General features: G+C 43.7%; 1 protein-coding gene and 1 non-coding gene across 2 annotated transcripts in view; both read right to left on the bottom strand.

Annotated features, from left to right (window-relative positions):
• Positions 1-12023, bottom strand: part of LOC126252600 (uncharacterized) — a 31708-nt gene extending 19685 nt beyond the window's left edge. Inside the window, exons 1-2 of the mRNA XM_049953503.1 lie at positions 11908-12023; positions 4869-5110 (exon numbers count right to left, since the gene is read on the bottom strand). Coding sequence (XP_049809460.1) covers positions 4869-5110; positions 11908-12023 — 358 coding nt within the window. The remainder of the gene's footprint in view (positions 1-4868; positions 5111-11907) is intronic.
• Positions 12024-23213: 11190 nt separating this feature from the next.
• Trnat-agu (transfer RNA threonine (anticodon AGU)) lies at positions 23214-23286 on the bottom strand. The gene has a single exon. It is a non-coding gene; the product is annotated as a tRNA-Thr (tRNA).
• Between the last annotated feature and the right edge of the window lie 1375 nt (positions 23287-24661).

Here is a 24661-nt window from a genome sequence, read left to right as displayed (position 1 = left end):
GCTCCCAAGTCAAAATACCAATGTCTCGCCACTCCCAGCGATGGAAAATGAAAAGGTCGGAAACATTTTTCTTTTTTTTTCATATTGTTACTTATGACTTACTTGTAATTTACCGTCTAGTAAGGTCATCCGAAGACCAGTATCAGTTGCAAAGTGATTTAGAAAAGATTGCTGTATGGTGTGCCAGGTGGCAGTTGACGCTAAATAACGAAAAGTGTGAGGTGATCCACATGAGTTCCAAAAGAAATCCGTTGGAATTCGATTACTCGATAAATAGTACAATTCTCAGGACTGTCAATTCAACTAAGTACCTGGGTGTTAAAATTACGAACAACTTCAGTTGGGTAGACCACATAGATAATACTGTGGGGAAGGCGAGCCAAAGGTTGCGTTTATTAGCAGGACACTTAGAAGATGCAGCAAGTCCACTAAAGAGACAGCTCACACTACACTCGTTCGTCCTCTGTTAGAATATTGCTGCGCGGTGTGGGATCCTTACCAGGTGGGATTGACGGAGGACATCGAAAGGGTGCAAAAAAGGGCAGCTCGTTTTGTATTATCATGTAATAGGGGAGAGAGTGTGGCAGATATGATACGCGAATTGGGATGGAAGTCATTACAGCAAAGACGTTTTTCGTCGCGGCGAGATCTATTTACGAAATTTCAGTCACCAACTTTCTCTTCCGAATGCGAAAATATTTTGTTGAGCCCAACCTACATAGGTAGGAATGATCATCCAAATAAAATAAGAGAAATCAGAGCTCGAACAGAAAGGTTTAGGTGTTCGTTTTTCCCGCGCGCTGTTCGGGAGTGGAATGGTAGAGTGATAGTACGATTGTGGTTCGATGAACCCTCTGCCAAGCACTTAAATGTGAATTGCAGAGTAATCATGTAGATGTAGATGTACGACACTAATTAAAATAACCGTACATCAATGTCTTTCATTCCGGAAGAATAATTCCGATGATAAGGTTAAGAGCTATGCACTACTGTATGGTTAGGTCTGCTGCTGATGAAAGCAATGCAAGAACAGTACTGCGATACTGCGCTGAGGCGTTCCTGCTCATCTGTATCTGAGAGTTGTAATAGCTACGGTTTAGTGATTGCGTGTTACAAATTTTTTCGCTATCGTGAAAATATCGTCACAGAACAAATCGAACTGGGTAATAGAAATAAATCGCTATTATATGATTACTCTGTAAAGAGTAATTAGTCTCTTATAATGAAATGTTCAGACAACTCTCAAAAGCATCCGAAATTTTGTCGGTGGGGTTCGGCTTTACCTCTTATTTGGTGTCTTACAGGTTTAGAAATAAAGCTATACAGACTTAATAACTTACGAGCGTATGTAGCCGAGGGGGCTAACGTACACTTGTACGGTGGCCCTCGACTCGGAGGTAGGCCGGTTGGAATCCTAGTGATAGATCACATTTCCTCTGCCAGTATTTGGCTGGGAAGGGAAGGAAAGGAGAGGTAGTGGCCTAGCGTATCTAACGGCACGCCTTTGTGCCGATGTTGTGTATTCAGTTCCAAACCTCTTCGCAGCGTCTCATGAAATGAGGGCATTTGGCACCGTTGATGGGGAATCGTCCTTCAACCACTTTCGATGGCTCACGACAGAGGTACATGAAGAGCCGATAGTTTCCCCGTTTCTGAAATGCTCGTTTCCAAACACTGGGCAAGAACCATCTGCCCATCGTCAAAGTCGCTTACGTCAGTGTATTTCACCAGTTGCGGATCCCACTGCCGTTAGAATGATTTCCCATTAGTGTCTGCTCCGTTGATATACTCTGCTCAAAAGAGTTCGGGGAACACGTATATCAACATATGGTATGTTAAATATATTTTGATAGGGGCCTGAGATCTTAGTTTTCAATCTATGAAGCGACTACAGTCATTCACAATTTATCGGCTGTGTTACGAAATCCTGTATCAGGTGATCCTTCGGAAACAAATGGGTACCACTGTCTCACTGTTCTCTAGTGAGACACACAGGCGGCTGTTTTCATTTGTGGACGTTGTATTCAACCAAGTACATCCAATGCGTCATCTTAATCCAATTGAAGTTGCAAGGGCAGTGTGTTTGATCCAAGAAGGATGGACTTTCCTTTGTGTTCATGCACATACCAATGTCTGTCCATCCGTCACCCATAGGTTGTGGATATGCTGCAGGGCGACATGCCAGCGCACGAGGCAATTCGGACAAGGTCGACAACGCCACGTGAAGACCAACATGTGGCCATCTGTGTGTTGCAGCGGCATAAGGCTACCGCCAGAGCCTTGCAAGGTGCTCCCAAAACAGTCATTGGAGCAGCTGTCTCTGATCAGACAGTAAGGTTTACGTCACAATTAAGGACCTTACGACACCGACGTCCCATTTCATTACCTCCTTGACATCTCATCTGGCAGCTCGTCTCAGTTCTGCCGTTTCCATGTCATGTGACAATTTCGTCATTGGCAAAACGTTTTATTCGCAGACGACGTCACATTTCCAACGACACAAAGTGATGGCCATGTTCATGTGTGGAGACGCCATGGAGAGCGGTGAGCAGTACCTGCCGAATGTTGTCCAGAAAATCGACAGATTCAGTAAAGGTTATGGGATGGTGTTGGGCGTTATCATTGTTGATAACCGTTGCTGCCGTACGGATCTTGTCCATGTTCGCCTTGCCCCCAGGCAGTACATCGAACAGACGCTATTGGAGCAGGTGGGTACTGCTGAATACCGTGGTGGCCCTAAATGTCTTTTCATGCACGATACTGCCTAGGCTCTTGTGGCAGGCGTGACCAAGGTTGCCTTGCGAAGCCTGGAAATTGAAGTAATGGAGTGGCCGCCAGCAATGAGTCTTGACCTAAACCCCTTCGAGCATGAGTGGGACATGCTTAACAGACATGTTTGTGATGGTCCGGTTTCACTACACTCTCCAAGAACTCTCAAGAGCTCTCAAGGGCTCTCATTGAGTTATTGAAACTTAAAGTCCAATGGAAAGAACCCTAAGAGACGGGATGGATGACTGTTTCCACTTTGTTTACGACACCTCTCAGACAATTCAGTTCTTGTTATGTAACTGACAGAGAATGTAACGATGTTTCGTTTCGTACATAATTTGTGAAAGATGAAGGTAAGAGGGCTGTTCGGGAAGTAAGGTCCGATTGGTCGCCAAATGAAAAGTACAGTGAAAATCAAAAAATTTTTTATTCGCAGCAGTTAGTCACACCTTCCAGCGACGTCTCTAATTAGTCGCGGCTCCGACTTAGACATCTCTCGTGGCGTTTTACAAACTTTCCAGTCCGCTCGTCATAGAAAGCTGCCGCCTGTGCTTCCCGCCAATTTTCTACGCTGGTCTGCCTTTCGTTGTTTGTGTCAAAATGTTGTCTTCGTAGCCAGCGGTTCATGTGAGCAGAGATGAACAACGGAGGGAGCCAGTTAAGGGCTTTATTGTGAGTGATCAAACACTTTGAAACGTCCTCTTAGAAAAATTATAAATGACTGTGCTTAAACTGACACACAATATTTTTAGCGCAACGGAGTCTGACTTTCAGTAATCCCTACAAAAGAATGGCCCTGACTAACAATAACCTATACCTTTCATGAATCACTTACCTCACAAAAATCTTCGTTACTCGAACTACTGCAAAACAGCGAGCGCCACTACTGCCAGCTAAATAAAAGATTCTAACTACTGAAGGGACTAACTACTGATAGGCATAGTTAGCAAATGAAAGATTTTGATAGAGAACAAACAATGTATTTATCTTAATGGTGTTCAAAAGTCAATATATATAGATCAGTTCATGACATCCAGTCTTACAAATTTACTGTCTCTGATAGGCACACGTCCAGATCGTCCGCTCTCAAAACATCGCCATCTCTCTCCCCACATCTACCACTGCTGGCGGCTCACCTCCAACTGCGCAACGCTACGCGCTGTTCACATCTAACTGCCCACTACAATACAGAATTTTCCAGCAATGCAAACCAGACACAGACTGCACACAGCACAGTCAGTGATTTTCATACAGAGCACTACGTGACGTTACCAATATAAAAACCTAAACAGCCTACTTACAACTTCCCATCGAAAACGCTGCAGGGGCGTCTTCATTGCCCCTGCATAACGAGGCTGAGAAGTGTCTTTCAGAAAGAGACGCATTGACGTTTATGTTACGTGGGCTGCATAGCTTCAGGCGAAATCTGTCACTGGATCCACATACTTGGCGGGAGACACTGTTGTTTTATGAATTTCTACGGGATCACTTTGCGCTGTGAACTGAAAAGAGCGAAGTGAAGCAATCGATAGGCACACTAAAGACACAGCCCAACACACCTGCACAAAGTTCCCTCGGAGTTTCACAGTGGTTTACATTTCGCGCCTAATCGAACCTTACTTTCCGAATACGCCTCGTATAATTTGCTAAAATATCCAATCCTAATTATTGCTCAGTGGAATATGGCAGACACCTGCAGTCGTGTTCTCCTCATTCTTTAGAGCAGCCTGTTTTCTTTACCAAATAACTTGCCCGCAACGCCAGCAGGTGGCAGTTAGAATCGCGAAGGACAGTAGTCATGACGTTTTGGCTCAAGAGTGTGCTGTTGATGGCTCTATGATGCCTTTTTTTTTCCTTCTTAAAGAAAGATAATGACATCTACAGGAATTCAAGATCTGGTTATCCACTAATGGGGGTTCTGTTAAACGGCAGAAAATAAACATAGGCAGCTCTCTCAAGTGTACCTATTATCGCGAAGACTGCCGCGCCATTAAAATTATACCACTCGAAGAGCGGTTTACAGCGCTGTGGTGTCATTAACGCCTGGCAGCTCACTCGCAGAGGAAGACGGGTGCGGCTGAGTGTTGCGTGGGCCGCACCTGGCAGAGCACACACCGCCCACGCGCGCGCGTCGCAGACACTTGTTTTACGACGGCCGCCAAACACGTACATGCGCGTCGACAGCAAGCAGCCCAAGTGAGCACCGCTGCCGGCTAGGGCCGCCGAGGCGTTACAGCTGCGAACGCGGGCGGAGTCTTCAGCTCGTTGGGATCTCCTGGGCTCGGGGCAATGGCAGGCGGGCTGTGGCAGTAAATACTGCAGAGCGGCGCCTCCGCCGCTGCTACGACACGCCCATTAGCTCTGACATCTGGCAGTATCTCAGACACATGTATTCGCGATAACTACCGCTACGGCCGGAGGTTATCTCCGGCGCGGACTACCTGCTGGAGTGCTTCCGACAAGCTTGTTGTTAGCAGACCTCAGCTACTGGAACTGTTCCACTGGTTCTTTGCAGCTGCAGCATTGCGAAGCTCGCTGTTACGTAATGGGGCTTTGAGAACGAGCTGGAGCGAGGAAAGTACTTCAACTTTTTCGTTGCTAAACGTCTACATCTACATCTACATAACCACGCTGCAATTCACAATGAAGGCATCAACGAGCCATCTTCAGACTATTTCTCTACCGTCCCATTCTCGAACACCGCGCGGAAAATACGGCCACTTAAATCTTTCCATGCGAGCTCTGATTTTTGTTATTTTATTGTGATGATCCTTTTTCCCTATCTACGTGGGCCTCAGCAAAATATTTTTGCTTTCAGAGGAAAAAGTTGGTGATTGAAATTTAGTGAAACTATGTCACCTCAACCAAAAAGTCCTCGTTTTAATGACTGCCACGCTATCTCGCCTAGCATATCCGTGACACTCTCTCTCGTATTTTCACAAAAATACAGAACCAGCTACCCTGCCTTCAACTTTTTCGATGTCCTCCGTCAATCCTTTGGATTAGATTAGTTTTTCGTTCCATAGATCCATGCTGAGGAGATCCTCGTGGATATGAAACATGTCATTTTTTTAAGCTGAAATAACAATACTAATAGTATGAGTATATACAATACATCATTTGTTTCTATTAAAAAATTCGTCAATGGAGTAGAAGGAGTTGGCCACTAGTAAGTCTTTCGGGCTCCTTTTAAACTGATCTTTATTTCCAGAATGAGATTTTCACTCTGCAGCGGAGTGTGCGCTGATATGAAACTTCCTGGCAGATTAAAACTGTGTGCCCGACCGAGACTCGAACTCGGGACCTTTGCCTTTCGCGGGCAAGTGCTCTACCAACTGAGCTACCGAAGCACGACTCACGCCCGGTACTCACAGCTTTACTTCCGCCAGTACCTCGTCTCCTACCTTCCAAACTTTACAGAAGCTCTCCTGCGAACCTTGCAGAACTAGCACTCCTGAAAGAAAGGATATTGCGGAGACATGGCTTAGCCACAGCCTGGGGGATGTTTCCAGAATGAGATTTACACTCTGCAGCGGAGTGTGCGCTGATATGAAACTTCCTGGCAGATTAAAACTGTGTGCCCGACCGAGACTCGAACTCGGGACCTTTGCCTTTCGCGGGCAAGTGCTCTACCAACTGAGCTACCGAAGCACGACTCACGTCCGGTACTCACAGCTTTACTTCCGCCAGTACCTCGTCTCCTACCTTCCAAACTTTACAGAAGCTCTCCTGCGAACCTTGCAGAACTAGCACTCCTGAAAGAAAGGATATTGCGGAGACATGGCTTAGCCACAGCCTGGGGGATGTTTCTAGAATCAGATTTTCACTCTGCAGCGGAGTGTGCGCTGATATGAAACATTATTTGTAACTAAATTTTTTATGTTTGCTATTTGATGCGGATCCCATACCACGCAAGACAACCGGCAAGCTTTAGTCTGGGCAGTCTGTTTAGACCTTTGCACCTTCTGCCAATAAAATTCAACTACAGTTCCTGAGTACGCACATATTACACCCTGGTGCCACTGGACATATTCCTTAAGCGTGTTGCATTTATATCCGCCAATATATGTAACATGTTGCTCTTTCAGCCAATCAGAATCAGGAGCAGAAGTCAGAATTCTCAATGGGCATTTCCTTCTTCTTCTTCTTCTTCTTCTTCTTCTTCTTCTTCTTACAGCGCTTATGTAAGGTACTGCCTTATGGCAGTACTTTAAGAACTGTTTGCTGTAACAATTGTTTGAAACACATGGCCGTCACAGGGAAATTACTCTCAACGTACGGCAGCCACGAGGGCTTCGGCCACAACCCTTTCAGGAGTATTAGGGAAAGACCGGTTCATCACCTCCAAGCTGGAGAACACCACCTTTCTCCGGGTACCTAGTCCTGGCAGCCACAACAGCCACCTTCCTAACGAGCCCACAGGTACGACCAGGAAATGATATGTCACACCCGTGCCAAGCTCCGATGCTCTGCGCATCTTCCTGCAATTCGCCACAATTTTCTAGGTTTGCGACTGCTCTATAAACAACAGAATCATCTGCAAAACTCATGGAGTTTTCGACGTTATCCCTTGGGAAACTACCGAAATACAGTGCGATTCAAAAAAAAGAACAAATTTCAATTGTTTAGTATAGACAAATTGTGAAAAAAAACTGCTGCGCAGGTCACTGGATAGAGCAGGATTCGAAGTTCTATGTTCGCGAAGACACTATGCAATACATTCAACATGAGCACCATGTGTTGCTTGAGAAAGATAGAAACGCTTGTTCATTTCATTCCACTCACGAATGGAAAGGTCCCTATTTGCTGAATCGATAGACTCAACAATTCGATGCCTTGTATCTTTAAGATTACCTGCCACAGGTGGGGCAAAGATACTTTCTTTTATGTAACCCCTCAGAAAAAAATCGCAAGGTGTGAGGTCTGGTGACGTGGGAGGCTAAAAAATATAAACAAAACCTTGTTGTCTACCTCTTACAATCCAATGTTGTGAGACAGTATTGTTAAGGTAACAAGATCTTCTTGTCCATCTCTTACAGTCCAACGTTGTGGGACAATATTGTGAAGATAACGCTGCGCGTCAGATGTGGCCCTGTCATACATAAAAATCAAATCATTGGAATGTTCGTCAAGTTGAGGAAACAACTAACTTCGCGGCATGTCCATGTATGGTATTAGTGTCACCGTGTCCTCCGCAACAAAGGAAGGACCATAAACTTCGTGGACAGAATCGGCACAAAACACATTCAGATTCGGTGACTCATGTTAGACAACGACGAGGCCAGGATTTTGTGGCCACCAAATCCTTACATTATGGTGATTTACTTTACCCGATGTATGAAACTTCCATTCGTCCGAATAAAACAGTCGTTTGGAAGAAATGTCCTCCGGCATATCCTAGAGAATTGGAATGGTAAATTCGTACCTTCAGTAACGCTTTTCGAATGCCAGTTGCTGTAGTAACTGCAACTTTTAAGGCCTCACATGCAGGTGGAGTTTCAGAACACACTGAAAGAAGTCTACCGGGGCACATTTGTATGTGGCAGCCGAATATGATTTTATAAACAATTTATGTCTTTGATAGGTTTTATATCGCTGACTGTGTAAGACCGCAGACCCAGAGATCATGCTTCTGCTCTGAGATTATTATAATGTTGATATGAGACACTGCTGAGCCTGTAGTTAGCATTTATATATATTTTTTATGAGAGACCAGAATATATCGCGTTCCACCGTTTTTGCATTAGAGATACGACAATTTAATTTATTTGTTATGTGCACAGGGACGAAAGCTATCAGTTTTGAACAGGGCCAGATGATTCAGTGCCTAAGGGGCCAACTCTATTCTACAGTGACTGTATTTCTTTATTGGTATTGGGAGTTGCATTGCCCAATCAATTCGTATAAAGCTTTTGCTAACGATAACACAGAGTGAGCTGACCACTTACACTTACAACACGCCACACGACAATTCGAGTTCAGTACCCATTCCACACATGAGACATTCATTCAACGTAGTCGTAAAGCATTAATCATTTTTTAAAAGAACGTTACACTTGGCGACAGCTCTGCCAGTCGTTCGCTTTGTGCAGTCTTTGATATTGAAATAGTTATATATATACTGTTCTCTCAAGCACTCTGTAGTAATAATAATTGTTAGATTGATTGGCGCAACGCAGTTTACTAACTTGTACAAAATTTTTCCACAGTTCATCGTCATTCTTATGCTCCACCTTGTTTTCAATTGTTCAATATTTTTTGTCTTTGAAATTTTACCCTGTATGTGATTAACGATGTCGCGCAAAAGTGTTAAGGTTCCGGCGCGTAATCTTACAATTAGAGATATCGAAATAAACGACTTTCCTATTATTGACAACAATGTTGAGAATTGTGCGGTGCAACAGGTGGAAATCACCACAGAAAACGTGAGTTCCGCTTCCAAAGAAAATGTACAGTTTCCTGACACTATAATTTCACCCACTTATTTACAAGTAATGAGACGGTAGATTCTGGTATTGCGGACGCCGCTGATCTGCACATGACTGATGTGCAGAATTCAATTTTTGATTGTTTACCGAATGAAATCAGTGATTTCCCCACTTTTCAGACAATTAATTAGATTGCCAATACTATGTCAGAGGAAACAATACTGCAAAGTACTCAGTCTATTCTTAACCATCCATCAGATTCCATGAGCAGTAATTACGCAGATAATGAAACAAACGAGACGTTCACGTTTGTAGATGATGTCTCCACACCACAAAAACTGCCAATTCCATCGTCTTTCGCTCACCGACAGCTACCTACAACTGCGCGCCAAGCCCACTCGTACTCCCAACACTACAATAATCTCTAACGAGAACCACTATCTCTGGGTCTGCGGTCTTACACAGTCAGCGATATAAAGCCTATCAAAGACATAAATCGTTTACACTACTGGCTATTAAAATTGCTACACCAAGAAGAAATGCAGATGCTAAACAGGTATTCATTGGAGCAACATATTATACTAGAACTGGCATGTGATTACATTTTCATGCAATTTGGGTGCATAGATCGTGAGAAATCAGTACCGAGAACAACCACCTCTGGCCGTAGTAACGGCCTTGATACGCCTGGGCATTGAGTCAAACAGAGCTTGGATGGCGTGTCCAGGTACAGCTGCCCATGCAGCTTCAACACGATACCACAGTTCATCAAGAGTAGTGGTGGTGGTGGTGGTGGTGGTTAGTGTTTAACGTCCCGTCGACAACGAGGTCATTAGAGACGGAGCGCAAGCTCGGGTTAGGGAAGGATTGGGAAGGAAATCGGCCGTGCCCTTTCAAAGGAACCATCCCGACATTTGCCTGAAACGATTTATGGAAATCACGGAAAACCTAAATCAGGATGGCCGGAGACGGGATTGAACCGTCGTCCTCCCGAATGCGAGTCCAATCAAGAGTAGTGATTGGCGTATTGTGGCGAGCCAGTTGGTCGGCCACCAATGAGCAGACGTTTTCAATTGGTCAGAGAACTGCAGAATGTGCTGGCCAGGGCACCAGTCGAACATTTTCTGTATCCAGAAAGGTCCGTACAGGACCTGCAACATGCGGTCGTGCATTATCCTGCTCAAATGTAGGGTTTCGCAGGGATCGAATGAAGGGTAGAGCCACGGGTCGTAACACCTTTGATATCGAACGTCCACTGTTCAAAGTGCCGTCAAACCGAACAACAGGTAACCGAGACGTGTAACCAATGGCACCCCACACCATCACGCCGGGTGATACGCCAGTTTGGCGATGACGAATACACGTTTCCAATGTGCGTCCACCGCGATGTCGCCAAACAGGTATGCCACCATCATGATGCTGTAAACAGAACCTGGATTCATCCGAAGAAATGACGTTTTGCCATTCGTGCACCCAGGTTCGTCGTTGAGTACACCATCGCAGGCGCTCCTGTCTGTGATGCAGCGTCAAGGGTAACCACAGCCACGCTCTCCGAGCTGATAGTCCACGCTACAGCAAACGTCGTCGAACTGTTCGTGCAGATGGTTGTAGTCTTGCAAACGTCCCCATCGGTTGACTCAGGGATCGAGACGTGGCTGCACGATCCGTTACAGCCATGCGGATAAGATGCCTGTCATCTCGACTGCTACTGATACGAGCTGGTTGGGATCCAGCTCGGCGGTCCGTATTACCCTCCTGAACCCATCGATTCGATATTCTGCTAACAGTCATTGGATCTCGACCAACGCGAGCAACAATGTCGCGATACGACAAACCGCAATCGCGACAGGCTGCAATCCGACCTTTATCAAAGTCGTAAACGTTATGGTACGCATTTCTCCTTACACGAAGCATCACAAGAACGTTTCACCAGGCAACGCCGGTCAACTGCTGTCTGTGTATGAGAAATCGGTTTGAAACTTTCCTCATGTCAGCACGTTGTAGTTGTCGCCACCAGCGGCAACCTTTTGTGAATGCTTTGAAAAGCTAATCATTTGCATATCACAGCATCTTCTTCCTGTCGGTTAAATTTAGCGTCCGTAGCACGTCATCTTGGTGGTGTAGCAATTTTAATGGCCAGTAGTGTATAAAATCATATTCGGGTGCCACATACAGATTTGCCCCAGTTTGTCTGAGGAAAGTGAAGATCTCGGCTTGCACGTCCTGTGGACTTACGCGGGCTCCGCGTGAACGCATTCCAATACGCTCGACATTTTTGTTGGAAGCGCGTGGTCCACCACTGCTCTCCCCTTTGCACATACAACCAACTCCCAAAAATGTCATGGGCCAGTCATAAATCTGATAATACAGAGGCGGCTTCTTGCTGAATCGACGGCGGAATGTACGCTGCAATGGACTGATTTCGCGGAAATTCCAAGACACAAAATGATTTCTATTGTGATGTAGTCCCAGCGCAGCTATCTCAAAAGTTTGAGCCTTCCTCTATCCAGAGTCAGGCGCAACGTGTTTGTGTCTTTCATAGTTTGCCTGTAAGGAAACACTGAAACAGCTATTTCGTTTTGAATCACCCGGTGGAGCTACTGATTCAGCGTGCGTATGCAAATGTAGACTTGGACGGGCAGCGGGGTGGCGGCACGGCACGCAGCGCTGCGCGGCGCGGCGCTGTCGGCCCTCGTGAGTCACTCGTTACAGCGCGTCGCCGCCGCCGCCGCCGGCAGAGGCGGAGTCCGGAGTCCGGAGTCCGAGGCGTGATCGCCGCCTTCTCGCCGCCGCGGCCGGCAGGCGTGCCGAGCTGTGCTGCGCCATGGCGGGCCCGGCGATCGTATCGCCCTTCACGCTCCACCAGCCGCAGCCGCCCGCCTCACCTCCTCTGCTCTCCACTGTGCTCAGTTCTTCTCACGCCGCACCGGCCGCCAGTCGCCAGCCGCCTCCCGCTGCTCCGCGCCGTTCCCTCACCTGGCCGTTCGCACCGTGTCTCACTGCCCTTCCTCGGCTACAGACACAACGCTTGCTTTCGACGCGAAATGCGCGACGAAACCGATCGGAAATCTTTTTCCGCCACGGTGTCTTACATATTAGGCCCGAATCGATTCTGTTGATCTGATAAAATAATACCTACGATACTGCAGTGCCCGTGTCGTTAAGAAGTACGATGCGATGTTCCTTCGAACACGCATGCTCGCCCAAAGGAACACTGCATCGTTCTTCGTAACAGCCACTGCAATATCCTGTTTATCCGTCGATGTCAGGCAGCGACTTTCAATTAAAATATGCTCTCCTGCACAGGCATTATGCAATTTTTGTACAGGTTGTGGAGCATGGACGACGACATAACGAAGCCTGGTGGTGGCCGTGACTCGTGCACAAATAGTCAAAGTGGTTAATGCCACCACTTGGCGAAATTCAAGTCCTCGTCCAGCACAGGTTTCCATTTTCATCATTTCCTTACACAGCTGACTTATCTGTATTCTCAGCGCCGGGCGGAGTGGCCGTGCGGTTCTAGGCGCTACAGTCTGGAACCGAGCGCCCGCTACGGTCGCAGGTTCGAATCCTGCCTCGGGAATGGAAGTGTGTGATGCCCTTAGGTTAGTTAGGTTTAATTAGTTCTAAGTTCTAGGCGACTGATGACCTCAGAAGTTAACCAATTTTTTGTATTCTCAGCTGCGAATACAGTGCACTAAAATAGCATCTGTTTTCCCAGTTGTGTAACACAAATAAGGTCCAGACATCAACTGCTCGGTAGTGTATATGTATCTTCACAATATTTTTCGTAAAGAGAGCATGTAATTTCTTTATGGTGTCGGAGGAGGAGGATGACTGAATATTAGAGTTTAACACCACACTGACAACGAGCCCCTTAAAGACTGTGAAACCATCCCAGTTTTCACCATAACTGATTTAGGGAGATTGCGGAAATATTAAATCTGTATGGCTGGACAGGGATTTGAACTGCCATTGTCCCTAATACGAGCACAGTGCCACTTCACTCAGTCAGCAAAAGGAACAGGGAGGCAGATGCAGAGGCAGAGGAATGTGAGAAGGAAGAGGCAGGGGAACAGGGAAATGAAGGACAAGGTCGAGGACAAGCTTAAGGTCTAGTTGAAGGACAAGGTGAAGGACAAGGTGAAGGACAAGTTTAGGCGAGGATGAAGAAGAATATGAAGAGCAAAGTGATGCAGAAGATGAGGAGCAAAGTGAAGAAGAAGAAGAGCAAAGTGAAAAAGAAGAAGAAGAAGAGCAAAGTGAAAAAGAAATAGGAGAAGAACAAAGTGAAAAAGAAGAAGAAGAACAAGAGCACAGTGAAGAAGAAGATGAAGATCAAAGTGAAGAAGAAGGTGGAAGTGAAGGCAAAGAGAATGGTGAAAAGGAAGAGAAAGAGGAAGAGCGAGAGGAAGAGGAAAAGCAAGGGGAAAAGGAAGAGCAAGAGCAAGGGGAAGAGGAATAGCAAGAGGAAGGGGTAGAGCAAAATGGATAAGAAGGTGAAGAGTAAGAGCAAGGCGAAGGACAAGGTGAAGGGGAAAATGAAGGCAAGATGAATAAACGTAACGATCGTTAATGAAAAAAAAATGTTAAAAATTCTTATCCACTCCAATTACTATGTGCAAAGCTTTCTTTATATGCACATATATCAAGGAGTTTGTGCCTTAAGTCTAATGTGCTCATTGTTCAAACAATATTGCACTCCACTGCAGACAGACAATGTGGGTCTGAACAAGATGAGCAGGGCTTTATCTGTAAAGCTGTTTTATCAAAGTAACAGTCATAGCGCTGCAGGTTTTAATAAGTGTCAGCACATTAAAGGAGTACGTAGAGGTTCCTTCCTGCACTGCAGCTGAAAAACATGGTTCAGAAGATCGAATTAATTGGCGATTTGGGAACTGCTGGTTGAATAGGCCGGCGACGAACTGCGCCACAAGTTTTTGAGGAAGTTACTGTTGTCACGGCTGAGAGTGTTGGATGTAATGTGCGATCTTCAAGCATTCCATGAGCTGTGTCACGACTGCTGAACGCTTCCTGACCCACCATTGATTTGGGAAAGAGTTGAGCAACCTCTAGTGCAGCTCCAGGTTATCGCCGATGCAGATGGTCGTCGCATTCACCAATGTTTTTATACTGAAACGTATACATGGTACGCAATTAACAAATGACTCCCTCTCATGTGAAAATTAAAATGTACTTCTTTCAATGGTTTATTGATTATTTCTCTTCCGGATGTCCTTACAAACGTTTCCACAAAGTTTCACTGTCCAACAATCCCCAGTTTGTCATGGCGGTCTTCTCAAGTAACGAACGTTTAATTCAAACCGCCCCGTATTTTTTATGCCCAACAATGCATCCTATCAACCTATCCCGTTTGAAGCCATGGTTTCAGAAAAATACGTAATAGTCAAAAAATGGCTCTGAGCACTATGGGACTTAACATCTGAGGTCACCAGTCCCCTAGAACTTAGAACTACTTCAACCTAACTAACCTAAGGACATCACACACATCCATGTCCGAGGCAGGATTCGAACCTGTGACCGTATCAGTCGCGCGTTTCCGGACTGTAGCGCCTAGAACCGCTCGGCCACTCCGGCCGGCCGTAATAGTCAAGATTGCAAATATGATTTTATACGATTCCTAGTTTCGGCTTACCTACGAGCCCTCTTCGGATCATAGCAAAATTCACTGATTAGTGTAATACTACCCAACGGCGGGAGACATCGTCATAATTTGTGTGAGCTGGATCGTTTGTTATACAGTCTAATGGAACAATGATGTTTGGCAGTTGTATACCAATAAATGTAATCTGTTATGGTTTGAAAAAGGCTTGAAGATTTGTGTTACTAAACACGTAAAACGGTGCACAATCTCAGTCGCTGGCTTCATCTCGAATGGCTTCCAGGAAAAAAAAAAAAAGAAAAAAAAAGAAAAAAAAAAGAAAAAAAAGAAAAAATTATTAGTTGATATAATTAACTCTCAAATTAAAAATGGTTCAAATGGCTCTGAGCACTATGGGACTTAACATCTGTGGTCATCAGTCCCCTAGAACTTAGAACTACTTATACCTAACCAACCTAAGGACATCACACACATCCATGCCCGAGGCAGGATTCGAACCTGCGACCGTAGCGGTCACGCGGTTCCAGACTGAAGCGCCTAGAACCGCACGGCCACACTGGCCGGCTAACTCTCAAATTAAAAATTTTTAAATGCTATCGTAATATACTCATTAAGAGGCCTAATCTTACGTTAGAGGTTTAACGCAAATTTAGAAACTGTGCACATGTGTTGAGACAGCGTAACTGATGGCGTGCAAATTACCAAGACTATACCCAGTAGTGCAACAAACGAAAGTAGCTGGCAACTCCCAACAAATTCTGCACCTAAGTTCAAACCATTACGAAACTTTTTCTACCTGGCACCATCCATTAAATGGTGAAAGGTGTACCGTTACAAGTATGTGGGTGAGTTATTCGGCAGCTTAGGCTTGGCATTGAGGAGAGGTGAATTTGCTTAATTGGCGAGTGCGAATTTGCATAAACAGGACGTTACGCGGTGAGTCCAGATCCAGGGGTGACGAGCACATGGCTGGAAATGGGTACATCCTGGAGAATTTGGACGACCGTTGCTCGTTTAGCACGACATGAGATACACCAGAAATTCTGGAGTGTTGGACAGTCTCAAATGTGGCTACTTACAGCTCTTAGAAAATCTATAATAAATCACAGTTACATAATCAAGCAAATCTGAATATATGATCGATCTCAGAAAAATAAGGTGCATCCAATGAGAAAATGATTTTTCAGTATCTTTAAAACTACAAAAGTTTATAATTTACAGTGACTAAATATTTTCACAAGTAACTACAGAATTAACAACTTTAAAATACGTACAATTTCAACAAACGATATCTGAAATGATAGCACTACACTATAGCTATCATCCCTGAAAGCTACTGATATGTATCTAATTTTTTTATGGATTTATTATGTATTTTTATCTTTCTCATCATGCAAGTGTCTATCAGAATCATCATATTCTCCACAACAACACAGCAATCGAATGCAGCATCAACACCTCATATCTTGTCATATTGGTTCAAAAATGGCTCTGATCACTATAGGAATTAACTTCGGAGGTCATCAGTTCCTTGAACGTAGAACTACTTAAACCTAACTAACCTAAGGACATCACACACATCCATGCCCGAGGCAGGATTCGAACCGGCGATCGGAGCGGTCGCGCGGTTTCAGACTGTAGCACTTGGAACCGTTCGGCCACTCCGTGTCATAATTGTATAGTTATTTAAGGAATATGCTGGTATTTTGCCAATTGCGTTATTTAAATGTTATTTACAATTGATATTAAAAACGGTGATAATTGAAAAGTGTTAGCTGACACCACCATTGAAAACAGAAACAAAAGACACTTCTATCAAGAAGACATAAATAATTGTTTAAACAATATTTAACGACAATCTGTTGTCATTTAACGTGATACCACTGCCGCAAGAATGCTTGTATAATTATTTATGAATAAACCTTTACTTATATTTATTATGATTGGTTTAAGAGTGACTCAACGTTCAAAACATTTTCTTATTTCAATATTGTTGTAATATATTAATTTGGTTCAGAAAGTGGTCAAGTTAAGCCACATCATATCTGAAGAACATAATAATGATGTATTTTTGGCGGGGAAAGCAGAAATGTCTGTAATGCAGTGTGCTGTTTGGTCGTGTGGGCGATAGATTCTGGGTGATGAATGGTTCCCACAGTACTTTAACTTTTGAAGGAAGTCAAAGTCTGGAGAGGTCTGCATGTGCTCTAATGTAGAACTTCGCCTTCTCCACTTCCTTTAACACGGAATTGAAAACAGATGAACCACGAGCTTCTGTTTGTTATATCTCGTGTATTGTTATGCAAATCGTCATACCGAACTCTAAATTATTTTTAACTGACAAATATTTCGTGTATTGTGATCACGAAATGGTATTAGTTTTTCCACATGTCCTAGATAACCATTTAGCTTGGGGATTTTGCTACCAATCTCGTAAGGCGCTCAATGCAACTTTACTGCATTTCATAACATTATTTCCGTCTGCAGTGTATTTAGTTATCTCTGGACCACTTTTCATGTATTTGTGACATATCTTCTTGAATAAGCATTACTCAGCATAATTCTCTGTCGTCTGCATCAATTTCAGACGTTAGAAAAGAATGCTTTTTAATAATTATTGATTAAACTTTAATAAATATGTCTGTTTATTGTATTAATTCACAATTATAGCTATCATGCAGACTATTTGACTCCAGGATCACAGCTATAGATTATTATTTGCAGCGAGTTAGCTGCTGAACATGAAAGCAGACGTGTGTGGCTCTATCTTCTGACATCATCGTGCTGTTCTTTTTTAAACAGAGCCGTACATAGCACAGTTAACTAAAGTTCCGGTCAGCAAAAGTAAAGTCGCAGTTGGTTTGCTCGTACGGGTTGCTGGTTAGAGAATCTACTACTCACAAGGGAACCTCCCCATCACACCCCCCTCAGATTAAGTTATAAGTTGGCACAGTGGACAGGCCTTGATAAACTGAACACAGATCAACTGAGAAAACAGGAAGAAGTTGTGTGGAACTGTGAAAAAATAAGCAAAATATACAAACTGAGTAGTCCATGGGCTACATAGGCAACATCATGGACAATGTGAGCAGAGGAGCGTCGTGGTCCCGTGGTAGCGTGAGCAGTTGCAGAACGATAGGTCCTTGGTTCAAGTCTTCACTCGAGTGAAAATTTTACCTTCTTTATTTTTGCATAGTTATTATCTGTCCGTTGGTTCATTGACGTCTCTGTTCACTGTAATAAGTTTAGTGTCTGTGTTTTGCGACCGCATCGCAAAACCGTGCGATTAGTAGACGAAAGGACGTGCCTCTCCAATGGGAACCGAAAACATTTGATCGCTAGGTCATAGGTCAACCGATTCCTCCACAGGAAAACACGTCTGATGTATTCTATACGACACTGGTGACGGCATATGCGTCACATGACAGGAATATGTTGTCGACCCACCTAACTTGTACTCTTGGCGAATGGGTAAAAAGATTCTTCTACCTTGCCCGATTTAGGTTTTCTTGTGGATGTGATAATCACTCCCAAAAAAGTGATGAAAACGTAAGAGTTTGTCACATAAACTGAAAATAAAAAATTAAACTTTTCACTCGATGGGAGATTTGAACCAACGACCTTTCGTACCGCAGCTGCTCACGTTACCACGAGACTTCAATTTTTCAAGGCCTATCCACTTTGCTAACTTATAACTAAATCTGAGGGAGGTGCGATGGGGAGGTTCCCTTGTCAGTAGCAGAACATCCATTATGTAAAGTCACAAAGGGAAAAGTCATTGCTTATAGGTACTAGTTGTTTACGCAGCAAACCTTCGGTATCATCCACTGAAATATAATTTATTATTTCTTTACTACTAACTCAAAACACATTTTGAAAACAGAAACTACACATACCACTGAATAGACCTGCAAAATTATTTCATTGTACGACAGATATGTCAGGAAGTATGTCATAAACAATGAGATGTGTGTAAAACTAGCTTTTTAAAAACGGAATTCTATTATTTAAAGACTCAGGGGTGGGATTACTGGTTCAATTCCAGATTATTAACACTGGCATTCAGTCTCCGAATAATAATCAATATCGCCTTCATGGAATTTAGATCACTGTTAATTTATGTTCTACAAACAGTACAGAAACTGATTGCAAATTTACACAAAATGTCACTTGTCATACTTTTATTATTGTCTGCTTCATTTATAATTCATATGGCCGAGCGGTTCTGGGAGCTACAGTCTGGAACCGCGTGACCGCTACGGTCGCAGGTTCGAATCCTGCTTCGGGCATGGATGTGTATGATGGCCTTATGTTAGTTAGGTTTAAGTAGTTCTAAGTTCTAGGGGACTGATGACCTCAGCAGTTGAGTCCCATAGTGCTCAGAGCCATTTGAACCATTTATAGTTCATAAAACTGAGTTCTCACTTCTGGGCAACAGCGTTACTTAATACTGAGAATCTCTTTTCGTATTCATTTTTCAAAGTTTCACGGTATTATTATGCCTTTTTTATCGCATGGTAGCGAATATATAAAATCTTACTTTGGTGTCAATGACCTACTATGGTTAAACTTCGAAAGTAGAAGTGCTAACACTGTTCGACAAGGGTTCTAGTACTGATATTAAAGTGTGTGCTTCTAAACCAGTTTACCATGGCTAATTCAAATATGTAAACAAAATACCGTTGTCAGGGATACTTTTTATGTAATATGTACATGTATATTTAAATGTATATTCACAGTTCATGGCAAACACAGGGTCGCTATAGAGAAATACGGGTGTGTTGCGCATCCAGTAGTGATGGAACGTGACAATTTCTTGTTCACCAGCAGGTGGGAAGAATCAGACGTAGTTGGGTTATCCCCCGCCACACCTATGTCATTACGACCACCTCCAATAGCTCATTAACTCGAACTGCGACAGCCGGTGGCTGCCTCGGCAGTACCATAAACCTCACGCTTCCCAGAGGCAGGTGCACCGAGTTTACAACAGTGGTGTTAGTCGTAATTTGTATCAATCTTAACGAATTGTTTTGGCTGCCTAGTAACCGTCTCTGTCATAGTTCAGAGCACAGTTGAATTTAGAAGTTCCTGTGTTTAAAGTGATTTAGCCTGGTGCTGAAGGTAAATTGACTGCTTATTTTTACATATCAGAGTTTCTCTGGTTTCATTGTAGTACAGGTGTATTACTGAAGAGGTATTTTTAAGTTTTCAGAAATGTCACGTCGTCGTGGATGTCACTATAAGCCAAAAACCTCTGCTATATCTGGGGGAAGTTCACCTTTGTCAGAAATAGGAAGAAAATTTCAACAGTCATAAAGAAAGCATATTAACATTACTTTGGAGTAGAGGTAGGAGACCAAGATGAAGAATGGGAACCACATATCTGTTGTGCTACATGTTACTGCAAACTAATTCAGTGGTGGAAAGGTAAACAGAATGTGGCGTTGTTCGCTGTGCCCATGGTTTGAAGAGAGCCCAAGGACCACGTTACTGCTTGTTATTTCTAACAAAAATTCAGGGTTTTACAAACAAAACATCGAACAGGCACATTGTTTACCCAGATCTGCCCATAGCATTCTGGCAGTCTTCCAGTACCTTCAACAGCTCCAGGTCAAATTCGGAGTGACAATGAAGTAACTAGTACTGAAGAAATCACAGATGATGTTTTATATCACTGCGCAACTGAGACTTCGCCACATTTGTTTCCATAAGCAGATTTAAATGGTTTAGTACGTGATCTAGGACTAGGTAAATGAAAGGCGCAGCTGCTTGGATCAAGATTACAAGAGTATAATCTGCTCCTCCAAAATACCAAAATCAGTGTGTTCAGGCACAGAGAACATGTCTTTATTTCCTATTTTGCAACTGACGGAGCAATGACATTTTGCAACGTTGTTGCTGGCGTAATGAATGTGCTGACCTTCACCTATATTTCACAGAAGTAGAGACTTTCATAGATGTGTTGAAAACAAGTCTCAAGTGTGTTTTGCTCCATACCGGAAATAAAATACCCTCTGTTCCAATAGCTTACGCCAGCTTGACCAAAGACAAACACGAATTCGTACAAAGGACGCTAAATTCATTACAACACAACGAATACAAATGGAAAATATGTGCAGATTTCAAAGTAATCGCTATGATACTGTGAATACAACAAGGCTACACGAAGTATGCCTGTTTTCTTTGCAAGTGGGATAGTCGAGACAGATACTCTCACTACGCGAAAAAGAAATGGCCTAGGCGGAGATGGAAAGTGGGCGAAAAGAATGTACAACGTGATAGTCTGGTAGCTCTTTAAGATATACTACTTCCACCGCTTCACATCGAACTTAGCCTAATGAAACAATTCGTAAAGGCCATGGATCCAACAGGCAGTGGGTTTGCATATCTAGCTACCAGATTTCCCCGTTTTTCAGCTGCAAAAATAAAGAAAGGTGTATATGTGGGCCCACAAATCAAGGATCTGCAGAAAGACGCAAATTTTGAAGCACGTTTAACCGACAAAGAAAAGACGCCATGGGACTGTTTCAAGATGGTGTCAGAAAACTTCCTCAGAAGTAGAAGAGCTACTAACTACAAAGCAATGGTGAATAGTATGATGAAACCATATCAAGATCTGGGGTGCAATATGTCTTTGAAGGTACCTATGATGGACTCTCATCAGGACTACTTCACAGAGGGTTGTTTTGGGGGAAGGAGACCAGACAGCGAGGTCATCGGTCTCATCGGATTAGGGAAGGATGAGGAAGGAAGTCGGCCGTGCCCTTTCAGAGGAACCATCCCGGCATTGGCCTGGAGTGATTTAGGGAAATCACGGAAAACCTAAATCAGGATGGCCGGACGCGGGATTGAACCGTCGTTCTCCCGAATGCGAGTCCAGTGTCTAACCGCTGTGCCACCTCGCTCGGTCTAGTTCACAGAGAGTTGTTGTGACATATCAGATGAACACAGCGAAAGATTCCATAAAGACGTTTCTACCATAGAAAGAAGTTATGAAGGGAAGTGGGTACCTTCCACGTTAGCAGATTATTGATGGAATATCATTCGAGAGAATAAAGATTCACAGTACAAGAAAAAAAAACTGATGTGCATTACAATACAAGGGCTCATTTTTTTTGGCAATCTTCTGTAATTTCTCATGTCAAATAAACGCTACAAAGCTTATACACAAAGATTACTGTGTTGTATGTTTGATATCACCCTCCATTAATGTGATGAACTTATAACCTAATAAAAATGTGGATTTGTTTATCGAATTTCACCTCATGTTTGCTGCGCTATATCAGAAACAGAAAACGGAAATAAAATTGCGATTACTCATAAACTATACCTGACAGAAAAAAAAGTAAAAACAGTTTTGAATTCAGTACTCTGAGTACAACTAGAGGCACAATATATTTTTTCAGAAACAGGAAACAAGTTCGCCATGAGTAGACTGCAGCACTGTTTGATGTATCTCCTCCTTTTCTCGCGTGTTTGCGCTTTCATCTGGGTGAAAATACGTTTATGCTGAGGAGACATTACTGATTTCGAAAACACGACTCTGTCACTTCCTCTAATTAACTGTAGTAACTGCGGATGAAGGACACACGGTGCTTCAGTAGACCAGAGCATTTTCGTTGCGTGTAGCACAGTTGCATGTTAACAATCCTTCCTCTCCCCCCCACTCCCCCCCCCCATACCCTTTGCACTCTGTTCTTTTCCTGTTTGCGGTCACAAAGACACACAACGTGAACGCTACGTCGTGAAAGGCCGTCGGACATAAATATTGGAGCTTCCATTACCCGCAGCATGCTAAGACAGGCAGAAAAGTGACACAGGGAACGTAAAGAAGACAAACATGAAAATCCAGCCCCTGCAAAGAAAAGTAGCTGTTAAGAATCACGTTGCGTTTACCATCAATGAAGGTATCCGATATGTTTATTTAGAGAAAAAAGGCCTGACTAAAGAGAAACATCGGTTTAATTTTCAGAAAGAGAAGTATCAGGTAAGCACTTCACAGGACGACGGCTGTACTTGTGTCACAATGTTACTGATGCCGATTTCTATGAACTCTCACGCTGACAACGGCTGGCAGGTAATGTGGGAAGTTACAATCTAGTATGCAATAGACTGGAAAGACATTTACAAAACCCCGTTACCGAAGCGCAAGTACGAAAGCATTATGAACACACATGAATTTCATTTTATAGGTGGCCTAATCACAGCACCGAAGCACCACTTACCTATTTTCTGTGTTAGCGGAAGCACTTAAATACTCACTGATCGGTGTTAAATGTAGACTGAAGATGGAGGGAGGCGGGGGAGAAAAGAAAGGAAAGGGCAGGGCAGGGATTACTGATGTCAGCTGCATCGGGACATTACGCGGAATCAGCGGCGAAGAGTGGAAATGTATACAGGACCGGGATTCGAACCCAGGATCTCCTGCTTACTAGGCAGATGCGTTAACCACTGCGCCATCTGGGACACTATTATCGCCACGCCTCACCAAGCACCATCTATCCGCAGTCCTTGTTCATTTCTTCCACGCTCGCTTCTCTGAAATGCGCGCAGGAGGTCGGATGTACTTGTGCATCCGTACGGAAGAAGGTGGATACATTGCCCATCTAGGCAAATCAGTTACATGAATTCGTGGTATATGGAAAAACAGACATCACACATTCATAGTAGTGAAGCCTTTTTGACCATATCGTTTTTTGATTTCTAGCAGAACAATAGAGATACTTAACGTTATTCCACCACAGCTTCAACTCAAACTTATGTCTCCTTCCGACACACTAAATGATCTGTCACAATCTAATACAATCATGCTCATAAATTAGGGATAATGCTGATACATGGTGAAACAACGCTCTGGTGGGCGGATTGCGCGTTTAAATCACCTCGGGGTATGACAATGTGGTGCATTTGACCTCCAGTCGTCTTACGGTGGCGCTGGCTGCAGTCCACATACGCACAGGTGAGTTAGTGCATGTCAGAGTATGGAGCATGCGAGTAAGTGTTCAGACGTTTTCAGACGTGCTAATGGTGACTTTGTGTTTGAAATGGTTCAAAGAACACACATTGATGACGTTATGAGGGGCAGAATACTAGGGCGACTGGAGGCTGGTCAAACACAGAGATGAAATCTGCTATCGATTGACACTCAGGAAGCAGAGAAGCAGTATGATCAATCTCCCTCCCCTCCCAGCCAGAGGTTAATCTTCCCCATCGCGGCTACGTAAGAACAGGCATTAGAGTAGCATCGATCTTATAAAGGAGTGAAGAATGACGAACATATCAATGTTTATGAAGACCAAGGGATTGTGGAAAACACAGCGTTATTTATTTTTCTTGCCTACTTCGTCAGTGTCATTTCAGGACTGGGAGAGAATGTGAGTAAAACTTTGTTTGCTTCGTGGAACCAAACAAGCAGCTTCTTTCATAACGTCATGTGGCGGGTAGTTTGCCTGTTTACACGTGAACAGGTAGCTAAGGAAGTGAAAGTTTGTCAACAGAAGATTCCTGACGAGAAAGGACTGTGAATAACGCAACGTAACCATGACACAGGAGGCAAAAAGATGGAGAGGTGCTACCAACAGCTTTTAATTTTATTGTAGAAGATGACACACTTACTTATATTTACTGAATAATAGTATGAGAACTGCTATCATTTTGGTTTTCTAAGTTCACAATACGGATTGGTAAGTTAAACCCCTCATGCCACCTGTGAGCGGCTGGTAGTAAACAAATACAAAAACGTGAACTTGTATGTGTCAGCGTTATACAATTGAGATTGCTATAGTGTTGTGGGTACAGTTTTGGTGTGTACTAGATTGTTACGTAGTCTCTCGTGTACTCA

The sequence above is a fragment of the Schistocerca nitens genome, chromosome 4 (genome assembly GCF_023898315.1).
Source record: "Schistocerca nitens isolate TAMUIC-IGC-003100 chromosome 4, iqSchNite1.1, whole genome shotgun sequence".
Taxonomy (NCBI): Eukaryota; Metazoa; Arthropoda; class Insecta; order Orthoptera; family Acrididae; genus Schistocerca; species Schistocerca nitens.
The sequence above is the reverse complement of the archived record's forward strand: the minus strand, read 5'-3'. Positions and strand labels throughout refer to the sequence as shown.